Source organism: Eucalyptus grandis, chromosome 6 (genome assembly GCF_016545825.1).
Source record: "Eucalyptus grandis isolate ANBG69807.140 chromosome 6, ASM1654582v1, whole genome shotgun sequence".
Lineage (NCBI taxonomy): Eukaryota > Viridiplantae > Streptophyta > Magnoliopsida > Myrtales > Myrtaceae > Eucalyptus > Eucalyptus grandis.
The window spans coordinates 7,838,055-7,849,660 of record NC_052617.1 but is presented as its reverse complement, the minus strand read 5'-3'; the positions used below and the strand labels follow the sequence as shown (position 1 = coordinate 7,849,660).

Here is an 11,606-nt window from a genome sequence, read left to right as displayed (position 1 = left end):
AACAATAGTTTCGATAAAGCGACGAGAGAAAAACAAGACCAAAAAAATAAAATGGGCCCCACCCTCTCTCTCTCTCTCTCTATTTCTGATTCTTTCTCTCTCTGTCCTTTGTTTCCTTCCTTCACTCTATCTCCATCAACAGTGATTCTTTCTCTCTCTATAGAGCGTCTCTCGCAGTGACGCTGAGGAGCAGGAGCGCTTCCAGATCTGCAGGCCACGAAGCTCGTGAATTCCGCAGCTCCGAGGACGATCTGGGTAAGGCATTCCCCTCTGTTTCCGCTCCTCTGTTATGAATGCAGCTTTCTCCCTCCTCCTCCTCTCTCTCTCTCGCTCTCGCTGTTGCTCGCAGCCGCGTCTGGTTTTCGTGTTTCGTGCTGATCTTCAGCGGCTGGCGAGATCTAAGTGGGTCCATGTCGTTGGCTCTTCTCTGTCGAGTGAAATGTGGGGGGAGCGGTTTCGGATTGCTTGCTCGTTGGCTGCTGGCCGGAGCGTGAGGGTTTAGTTACTACTGGAGTGGGAATTGGTGTCGACGGAGGAGAGAGACTGATCGTGATGTTTTCAGTTTAACCGTCGCGTGGGTTGCGAGGTAAATGTGGGTGGGTGAGTGAAGTGAGGCTGAGATCGTCTGTGATTTGCTGCTAAAATTTGGAGGAGGAGGAGAAGGAGATGGGTCTCGGTAAAATGTGGTCAGAAAATAAGAGACAAGAGCTATAATCTGATTTCTCATGCTTCTTATGGGTCTGCCCGGAAAAAAAAAAAAAAAAAAAAAGAAACGAAAGGAAAAAGGAGAAAGTAAGAGTCTTGCTGGAGTCTAGGTTGTTACGGGTCTTATGTTGTATCTCTCGCGGAGACTGCCTATGTTGTTCTGATGAATAATTTTCCCTGCAAAATGGATATCTGTGTTTCTTTCTTTTACATTGATTTTACAGAATGTAAGAACATTTTTTGAGTCGATATTTATTAACTATCTATGTGGCGCAGCTAGATTGTGGGAGTGACGTGAATGGCGGTGGCGAGTGGTCGGGACCCTCTTCTCGGGAAATCACTTGCGGTTCATTGTTGCAGAAACTGCAGGTGCTATACCTTTCACGGATGCGCCTTTTTGGCTTTGATTCCTTGTTGCCCATTGTGTTCCTACTTTCTAGTGAGAAGAAAGCTCAGACTCACGTGATGAATTGCTTTAGGGAATATGGGATGAAGTTGGTGAAAGCGATGAGGAGCGGGATAAGTTGCTCCTTCAGATAGAGCAGGAATGTTTAGATGTGTACAAGAGAAATGTTGACCAGGCTGACAAGTCAAGGGCTCAACTTCTTCAGGCTCTTTCAGATGCCAAACTCGAGCTCACCAGTCTTCTATCAGCTCTCGGAGAGAAAAGTGTGGTTGGAATTGTGAGTAGCATGGCTAGTATCTTTCTAAGCTTGTTAAGAAAAAAACAGTAACACTGAAGCTCTAAGATGCTGTTATTTCTGGTTGCTTCACACGTTTATTTTGTGACATTACCTGCAGTTTTAAAGTTCTTTACATTGTTTGTTTGGTATTGCAGCCTGATAAAGCTTCAGGAACAATCAAGGAACAACTTGCATCGATTGCACCGGCACTTGAGCAGCTTTGGAAACAGAAAGAGGAAAGACTTAAGGAATTCTCCAATGTGCAGTCTCAGATTCAGAGGATATGTGGTGAAATTGCTGGAAACTTGAGCCTCACAGAGCAACCTCCTGAAGTTGATGAAGCTGATCTATCACTGAAGAAGCTAAATGAGTATCAAGCCCAACTCCAAGAACTTCAAAAGGAGAAGGTAAGAGCTTGGTTCCAGTGAGGTAGTTTATAGATATTCTTTAATATAGATATCGCTTAACTGTAGTTCCTCTTTCCCCTTGTCACATCAAGTTGATGGTTTTATCTGTTAAATGATGCAGAGTGATAGGTTGCACAAAGTACTTGAATTTGTGAGCACTGTGCATGATCTATGTTCGGTCCTGGGGATGGATTTCTTCAGTTCAATTACAGAAGTTCACCCTAGCTTAAATGAATCCGCCAGTGCACAATCGAAAAGCATTAGCAATGAGACACTATCCAGGCTGGCTAAGACAGTATTAGCTCTTAAAGAAGATAAGAAGCAGAGGCTGCATAAGGTAACTATACCTTCTTTTCAATGTGTTTTTTTTTATTTTTTTTAACTTCTCTTCTTGTTTGATTGTTGGACTATTGAGCATTATCATCTGACAGTGTGTAGCCAATCGATTAGGAAAATTGAATCGGTGATGAAATGTAAAAAAGAAACTTTGCATTAATATTATGTTGTGGTGGAAAAACGCACGGCATATTTTTTTCTTCTCAAGGGAGGTTATTACTTTTGGGGTGAACTTCATTTATTGTCAGTTTACACATAGATTTCTGATACCTCTTGACACTTGTAAAAAAGCTGCAAGAGGAATTAAACATTTGTTGGTAGAAAGTAAATGTCTATGGTTTTCCTCAAGTGTTAATGTTTAGTCATTGTAAATAAAAAGTCTATAGCATCTCTAACTCAAGTATTATTTCTTGATAGATTCTATGCATCTAGGATGTGCCTACATCAATCTTCTATAGAATGAATGCATGCGTGTTGGATAATTCTTAATGGTTATGTAGTGTGCCTTGTTATTCCTTCCGTTGTTTTTGATGAGATTCCATGTGTGCTGTCTTGTCCAATAAATTGAATTCAAAGTCTTAAATATGCCTATGCTCTGTGCAGCTTCAAGAATTAGCCACCCAGCTAATAGATCTATGGAATCTCATGGATACTTCTGAAGAAGAGCGTCGACTGTTTGACCATGTGACCTGCAACATCTCAGCTTCTGTTGATGAAGTAACTGCCTCTGGTGCTCTTGCTATGGATCTGATTGAGCAGGTATATGAAATTTCAAATTCTTGCCAAGTACATATAATCTTTACTTTAGAGTAATTGATGGGTCTTAGCTCACTCACGCTAAAATTACCCATTCCTGTGACTAAGGCCGAGGTGGAAGTCGAAAGGCTTGATCAGCTTAAAGCTAGCAGGATGCAGGAAATTACATTTAAGAAACAAGCTGAGCTTGAAGAAATATTTGCTCGTGCACACGTAGAAATAGATCCTGAGGCCGCTAGAGAAAAAATTATGGCGCTCATAGAATCTGGGAATGTCGAGCCTGCTGAATTAATAACGGACTTGGACAATCAGATTGTAAAAGCACGGGAAGAAGCTCTCAGCAGGAAAGAAATATTGGACAAGGTTGAAAAATGGATGTCAGCCTGTGAAGAGGAGAGTTGGCTCGAAGACTATAGCCGGGTACTCTCTCTACCTATCCAGAGCATGTGCATGCTTGAGTTTTCCATAGATAAAATACCCTTCTAAAATCTCCAGTAGTTGCTAGGATGAGATCAATAGCCATACTCATTGCATGGATAGTCATTTATTTGCATTGCTGTTAACAAAAGCTAATTAACTGAATCATGTAGACTGTGATTGCATCTGATTGCCTGGCTTTCTAATGTTTCTCTTAGCTATTCAAAACTTGATAATGTCTGTGGAATGCGCCCCTGTTTAGGAATTTATGTTTCTTTGAGAGTGAATCTCATTGTATTTAATCAGTTTCTTGGGTGGATTTTATTTGCCCTTCTGTCTTAAGTTATAACAAAGAGGAGCACTTGAGATTGGGAATATTGGCTGAGAGTGGCTTTCCAGATATTTGCACCATGATCTCATTACTTGATTCTCCATTCACGAAAATTGCCTTCGTGAACAGGATGATAACAGGTACAATGCTAGCAGAGGTGCACACTTAAATCTCAAGCGCGCTGAAAAAGCCCGGATCCTTGTCAACAAAATTCCTGGTACTATTTATTTAAAGCAGCATGATGACTTCTTTGGATGACAATCACATGGATATTATGATTTTCTCTAATGTGCATGTCTACATGTTAAAGTGTGCGTGTTAGATTTAGTCTGGTCAAGACTTTCTTGCTGATTCCTAGATACTCTGCTCTTTCTCTTTTACCCAAATCAAAGAAAATCTAGGATGTCTGGGTTGGTGGGTTGTGCTCATCTGGGGGCAATTGACCCCACTGAAGTTCATGCATTCTTTAACTAAATTCAGTTATTCTCTAAGCAGAAAGATATCACCTCAAATTTTTTGAAGAGATGACCCATTTAACCCTGATTCCTTTAACAAAGAACTCCATTCTTTCTGATTTACTCATACAAGAGAATACTACCAATGCAAATATGTTTTTTTATGTTTGATATATGATTACTTTACCTGTAATATTTTACATGCTTATTACATTGTTCTTGTTGTATGGCACAATTACATGCAAATCATGTAGTCAAAACTTTATAAAATTTTCAACTCATTGAGAATACAACGCATAATTATTCCACTGAACTGATTGGCTAAATTTCCTGGCTCTGCCCCAATAAGGATGAGGTTTGCTCCTTTTGTTCCTTGATCATTGTGAATTGAGTAGCTATGCAGTTGATTATGACAAATTTCACTGAGGGTTTCTAGATTTTGGCCTCATAATGGAGTTAATATACTGATTCCTCTGGACTTGAATCTGACATTGTACACGATTGAAGTATGTGATGTGCCATCATGGGGGATTTAAGGGTGATGCCTGTCAGCTCCCATGAACAATAAAAACTTAACACTTAAACCAGATATTGAGATTATTGTCCATGTGCAGCTTTGGTTGATTCCTTGGTTGCAAAAACTAGAGCATGGGAGGAAGATCATGGCATGTCATTCACATATGATGGGGTTCCTCTCCTTGCCATGCTTGATGAATATACCATGCTGAGGCATGAAAGAGAGGAGGAGAAGCGGCGCTTGAGAGTAAGTTACACCTTAAATACACCTTAAATAAGATGGCTTGATCATGCATATACTTTTAGCTGATTAACCATTACACATGGCTTTAGTATTCAATAAAAAAACAAGCTCTGTATTTGCTCATCTGTTCTTGTTTGCTAGGTTTGATTCCATTCTGAATCTTTTTGACTCTATAATCTGCACTTTGATAGGACCAGAAGAAGTACCATGAGCAGCAGAGCACAGAACAAGAGGCGATTTTTGGTTCAAAACCAAGCCCTGCAAGACCAGTCGGGACAAAGAAGGTTGTAGGCCCTCGTGCAAATGGAGGTGCCAACGGAACTCCTAGCAGACGACTATCTCTGAATCCGCAAAATGGTAGCAGGTCGAATTCTAAGGATGCAAAAAGGGATGCCAGGCTATCTGCCCCTGCTAACTATGTTGCCATGACGAAGGAAGATTCTGCTTCGCATGTTTCTGGCACTGAACCGGTTCCACCATCTCCCTAGTCATAGATATTCGTAGACTTGTTCACCATATTTATTATCGTTGTGCCAATCTCTTTAGCTAGGATGTGATATGTGTAATATTATTAGCGAGTGACTTCGAGAGGACTCTGTTATAGAGCTGCGAATGGTATAATGGCATCTTAAATTTTTTCATTTGTGGTCACATTTTGCAGGATACAATATTCTAGTCATAACAATTCATTAGTCCTTGTTCAGTTGGCACTGCTGACAAATTAGTCTATGCATGTAAACATCAATACGTGATTGTGGGTACTAGTAGCATTTTACTTATGCCTGAGCTTGTGTTTTGTCCCTGACTCACTTTGGAGCGTGTGTTTTAACGATTATTGATGCTTTGTCTTCTTATTTTTCTGATGCACAGAATATCCAGGAAAGTAATAAATATGTCCACAATGGAAGTTAGCATTATCTTTTCAGCTCAAATTCAGCATTTTATCGGTTCTTTCTGTTGAACACGTGCTTTGTTTCATCCGTCCAAAATTTTCAATGGTTCGGTGTGTGAATGATAAAAGACTGCCAATTTTAGTGTGACAGATTCATTCTCCGGAATCGCTGTTCTCGGAGTGATTTGAGATTCTGAAATGGTGATAATAGCTGTCACATCGGAATGGGCCAAAATTGCTGCTACGCTACTGGACAATAGACAACTCAGGCCTCATCTCCATCTTGTGCTCGTGAAGTGATCTCAAGGCACGATTCTTCGTCTTCAATGTCAATGAAATGGCCCGTCCACGGAATTAACTTTGTGTGCTCAGCTGACCTTTGAGTTTGTCGCCAGAAATTGCGATGCAGATCTTCTCTGACTCGGAGGTGGATGAGCCCAAGTGTCTTTTGTCCTCTTCCCCAACAATTCCTTGTATCTTTCGATGAGTTAATGCGTACAATTCCGATAGCCGACAAACTCTATAAAAGATCAAAGAATCGATATTTACTAATGAAATCGAAGATGAAACCAAGCCAAGATGGAAATTTTTAGCGTGCCGTAATTCGCTCGCAAAACACGTTTTCACACCGATGAGAACTAGGCCGATATTTCTCAATCCCTCCTTGATGAACCCGTCTTAAGTGCATGATAAATGCAACCAAATAAATGATGCGTTATCACATACCATTTCACGCATTGCTCTCTATTTTGTGATCAAGAGATGGGAAATGGGCAATCTTGCTTTGGGCAACCATCATGCCCTGAGAGATTACAGGCAAGTGATTATGATGAGGAAGAAAAAGGCGGGGGTTTAGCAACTTCAGTCATTAATTTGATGAAGGAAAAGTGCTTATTGAGCAGGAAAAGGAGCGGCGGGACCTTCCATCCACTCAAGAAGCAAAATGAGCAAGAAAAAGAAATCATTACAGATGATCACAATGCCAATGAACAGTACCCTACCCTTGAACAATGGCTCTTGTCATCGCCGGTCTGGGAGAAAAGCTCGGCGAATAGTGAAACACACTTGTTCAAGCATTTCTCCAACAGGGTCCACCCGGCGTTGCTAGACCATATTGTATCGTCTCCAAATCAGCGTTCAAGTTTCTCGAAGGACAAATTACTCGAGGAAGTCAATGGTCAATTAGTGGATGATTTGGGCGATGTGATCCCTCGTTCTTCCTTAAGCCGGAGCCAAAGCGAGAGGACGAAGAAGAGGGTCAGCTTCAGATTGCCAGAGAAGGACGAAATCATCATCTATGCTTCACCAGAAGTGGAGGGACATGATGCCAGGGCTCGAAGCAGCAATATCACTCGGTGACAGAATTTGAACTTTCGGCCTATGCAATGACCACCTCAAGAGAACCCCACTCTTGATGTGCCGGCTCTGCAATGAGCACTTTCTATAGGCTTGTGTCATGACACAATGAGAACGAGACAACAGCCGCTGTGCGTTTTCTTGTGTTTGTTACCAAAGCATTACATAGGCTACAACATACAAAGATCGGACACAATCAATGCGACCATGATATGCTGGCCAAGACTATGTTGGGAACAACTAAAGGCCCGACCATTTTACACATAAGAAGCCAAAATAAGATCAGTGTTCCACTATTCACTGGGCATAGAATTAGAGGGAACACAGAGACACTAACACGCACATATAATTTGTGAAGATAACTACAGTATGGATCAAAGATTACACAAAAACACGCAGAAGGAAAGAAAGCTGCTTTCTCGTCTCTTGACTCCACTATGCAACATGTTAGTACTTGACACAAAGGAGAGGGATAGAAAAGTCAGAAAAGACGAACTAAGAAATCCCAATTTCCCCCAATTTTCAGAAGCCTTGTTTGTTTCTCTAAGCAAAGGATAGCGAAGCCACAATGTGAAAGAACTGCAGCTTCTCCAGTAGTTCCTTGGCGTGGCTCGTGGCTCGGCGCTCGACTTGGTGGAACAGCTTCTCGCTGAGGTGCTCGCCAATGTGAGCATCGACTAGGACCCCAGCCACGCTCCGGCAGCTGGTGGCTAAAGCCCGGCCCACCTCGGACGCGTCATCTGGCTCGCTCACCACTAGAGGGCTCCCCCCTTTGAACACCTCGAGCTTGTCTATTGTGAATGAGCCGTCGGCCACGACTACTTCCTTGAAGTCCTGGATGCTCGGCGCGTATACTGGAATGTTGAAGCTGTCGCGCTTCTCGCTGCTGATCAGGCCCTGCCAATTATATCCATGCTAGTTAGTTCCATGTAACGATCACCAAACTTCGATACGTAAACGGAGCTTAACATGCACACGAACACTAATCATGGGCTTATACCATGCAAATTTTATCAACAAGATTTTCCTCTTTTTTACCACGGGGGACAGGAAAAGGATTATACTCGATGCTTCCTTGCACTCAATTTAGCGAAGGAAAAGGACTCCTACGATTCGTCCTTCGCATCGTAGCATCTTCTGACCAACAATAATCGCCTTTGATCCAAACGAAACTTTCTTGTCTAGTTCCAGCACATCGATCACATCGTCGTTTGGCTAAAGTTCTATCCTTCTCCTTTTTCGTAAAAATGTCTCCATTAGGGGTCAACGGGGTCGTGTGGCCCGCCAAACTGGCCTTTCCCATATGATGTTGCAGGCCTTCTGATCAGCAGAGACCCCAAACGGATAAAAAGATCAGATGGCCCACAATTCACAGGGCTAAATCATGGCCGCTGAAATTTCATCATACGGTCTCATAATGCAATAGCAACACCTAATCAATAGCCATGGCCTTATTGCAGTCAAGATACTCAATGCACATTGCACCCCACATTAGCAACTTGGTCCAAAAAGAGCGAGCAACTGTTCACACGCAAGCCCGAAAAGGAAAGCACGGAGTTTGGATATGAACGCGCGATGTTTTCGATTAATTACCTCTTGGACGAGATCGCCCCAAGCGTCTTGGAAGTGGGTCCCGAAGAGGAGGCCGGCCCCACCCTGGTCGGTGGGGTCCACGGAAGTCCGGCCCAGGCAGACGAGGAACATCGATCCGGTCCGCTTCATTTCTTGCGATCTTGATCTCAGGAAGCTCGCCAAATCGGCCTGGAACTGCTTCTTGTATGCATTCGCCGTGATCTCACCCGCACCGTGGATGAACACTCTTCCTTTGTTGCATGCCGGCGATCTCTTGTCCGTCACTGCCTCCGGCACCTGTGTATTGAAACAGTCATTTCTTCACAATCTTCATAGAAATGAAAAATGAAAAATATCTTGTTTTGGCGTTTGCAAAACAAGCCGAATGCATTTCACCCGGAACATCATCCAAAACTTGGCCAACACATTGCACGATTCTAGAGAATAATTTGAAACTTTATCGATCAAACTTATGACTGCATGTCAGTTCACGATCATTTTGCTGACAATACCAACGCAGGAAAAGCATAATTAGCAAAATGCCTTTCCACTGTTGAGCTCCAGAGTTCGAGCCTGAAAGTCCAAAAGTGCTTTCCACTGTCAGCCTTGGTCGGTAGCATTTTGGTGCAATCCATGAGGGAAATCCTTTTCGAAAGCTGATGATTTCCAAGCTCTCATCATGACCCTTTGAGTCCCTTTGTTGTTCGAACAACCGTCTCTCGTGATAAACTGATGACTTTGACGGTCATCCAATTTTTCAAATTTTTTACATGAGGTGTAGTTTCGACCGGAAAAGTCGCGAATTTTAATGTACTTTGGCCAAAGAAAGGAGTTTGTGTTATGCACGTATAGTCTACTCGCCATTTAGAAAAACGAGATCATCGACTACGTCATCAGGTACACAGACCTAAAGTCAATCGTTTGCATTCGTGTCTCTGAGTTCGTATTATTCTATGTCACAACAAAATGTTTTGATTCTCAATGATAGTGTTGAAAAAGTCAATTTATCGTTAATTTTATAATTTGTCCTTTTTCACTTTATTGTAAAAGAAAACTTACATTAGTCCCTACGGAGAGCACGCCATCAATGACCATGCTTACAATGGCCATTCCTATTATAGTTTCTTTGCTAATTAAGATGTTTCCCGAAGTCTTGTGCTTAAAACTAAAAATTCGTTGGATCCTTTATTGTCCTAGCTTGTGCTTCATGTTAGTCTATTTATGTTCGATAATACACCATAATAGATAGCAGTTAATGCACATATTCACCTAGAATAAAACTCATTAAGAATATTATATTTACAAGATCTTCACCTGAGAGAGCCAATGCAAGGAAAATGCTGAATGGAACATGTCGACTGATCTCGCTGGGAATAGCCTGCGGTGGAACGACCCGGGCACTCCGGCAGCGAAATAGGAGCGGTGGTGGTCGGCGGCGAGGCACTCCTCCATGCTGCCAGCGCCTTGGGCTGCCAGGGGTGGCAGGAGTTGGAAGAGAGTGTTGAAGTCGTTGCTTGGGAGGTCGGAGAAGAAGGCTGAGAACTCAGGCGGCTCGATCCCGAGGGCTTCGAATCGCTTGGTGATGTGCTTGATGATGACGTCGACGATGTAGATGGTGTTGTTGCCGCTAGAGCAACCCAAGTCGACCACTGCGAAGGGGACTTCTGGGGAGGTCATGAGTTGGACCCTGTCTAGGGTTTCTTCAAGGAGGTGGAGCATGGAGCGAGCATGTATGGCCTGCATGATAGATAACACCTTTGTTCAGAGTTCTTTCTTTTTTCTGAACTTTCAGGAAATCAAAACCATTGGTTCCTTTTGGAGGTTACATGAAGACTTTTAAGCATTAACATGAATTTGATGAATAGATATAGGGCATATGGATTAGAGGAAATTACGAGAAACAAAATGAAGCCTGACGAACACTATATAAAAGGAAAATCGGACTAGCTCTCGGACCAAATGAAATTCGGTCGCCAAAAGCTCTGACTTTGTCAAGGAGAGAAGAGAGCTAGATCAATCTTGTTTTCTCAAACCGTTGAGACAGATCCAGTATACGCACGATGGAGTCACAGGGCATCTTAGATGAACGGGACAGAAGGAGAGGGAGATAACCAAGATGAGCAAAGTAAATCAAACCTGAGCTTGGGAGTTATTAGCGTAGCTGTTCTCTCCTTTCCCACCTTTCATGGAGAGCAACTTCTCGAGCTTGATGTTCGAAATGACGATGTTGTCTCCCTTGAAGTCCATGGCTAGAGCGTGATGAAGAAGGTGATTCTTCGTAAATATGTCGTTAGTTGAAGTGAGAAGAGGAGACCCAAGAGTTGGAAGAAAAGGCTTGTGAGGTGGACTATATATAATAGAGAATGAAGAAGGTGAAATTCTATTGTAAGGTTAACAGCGCAGTAAATCTTACCCAGTAATTGGGAAGGAGCATAGATCGGGGGATTTGGACCACTACAACATAAAAACAGTCGTTAGTGTAAGCATAAGTCCTTATCCTATTGGTGCACCATATTAGCTTTATTAAGACATCTACATAGCAAATAGGCTCGTCCGGGTATTATACCATATTTGGGTTTTTTCGTTTGCCTTTTCTTTTACGTATTTGTATTTTCTTGTAAACATATGTCATTGCCCTTATCCTTTTGGTACACATTATTTGCTTTCTTAATACACGCACACATCGAATAGGCTTGTTCGGATATTATATCATATTTACGTTTTTTCGTTTGCCTCTTCTTTTATGCATTGTATTTTCTAGTAAACATATGTTATCGCTTAAATGTGCATGAGTGGATATTAGGGTTTATTTTTGCAATTGTGATAGTAGTCAACTCTCACAAGAGAAGTACTAAGCACCTAAAGATGAGATGACTATATTCTCCTTTTTACCTATGAGGTAACAAGTGGCGAGAAAAAAAGTGGCTTTCGATTAT

General features: G+C 42.2%; 1 protein-coding gene and 1 pseudogene across 2 annotated transcripts; one reads left to right on the top strand and one right to left on the bottom strand.

Annotated features, from left to right (window-relative positions):
• The first annotated feature begins 981 nt into the window (after positions 1-981).
• On the top strand, positions 982-5,633 carry LOC120294920 (annotated as a pseudogene). Its single transcript, XR_005552283.1, has 9 exons — positions 982-1,074; positions 1,185-1,388; positions 1,544-1,795; positions 1,917-2,132; positions 2,735-2,890; positions 2,996-3,307; positions 3,765-3,852; positions 4,705-4,853; positions 5,042-5,633. The product of XR_005552283.1 is annotated as a 65-kDa microtubule-associated protein 1-like (transcript).
• A 1,793-nt stretch (positions 5,634-7,426) lies between these two features.
• LOC104448179 (indole-3-acetate O-methyltransferase 1) lies at positions 7,427-10,987 on the bottom strand. The gene is made up of 4 exons (XM_010061971.3): positions 10,807-10,987; positions 9,985-10,407; positions 8,692-8,967; positions 7,427-7,995 (listed from the first exon to the last, which is right to left on the bottom strand). The coding sequence occupies exons 1-4, from the start codon at positions 10,915-10,917 to the stop codon at positions 7,642-7,644; spliced, it is 1,164 nt and encodes a 387-aa protein (XP_010060273.2). The 5' UTR covers positions 10,918-10,987; the 3' UTR covers positions 7,427-7,641.
• Between the last annotated feature and the right edge of the window lie 619 nt (positions 10,988-11,606).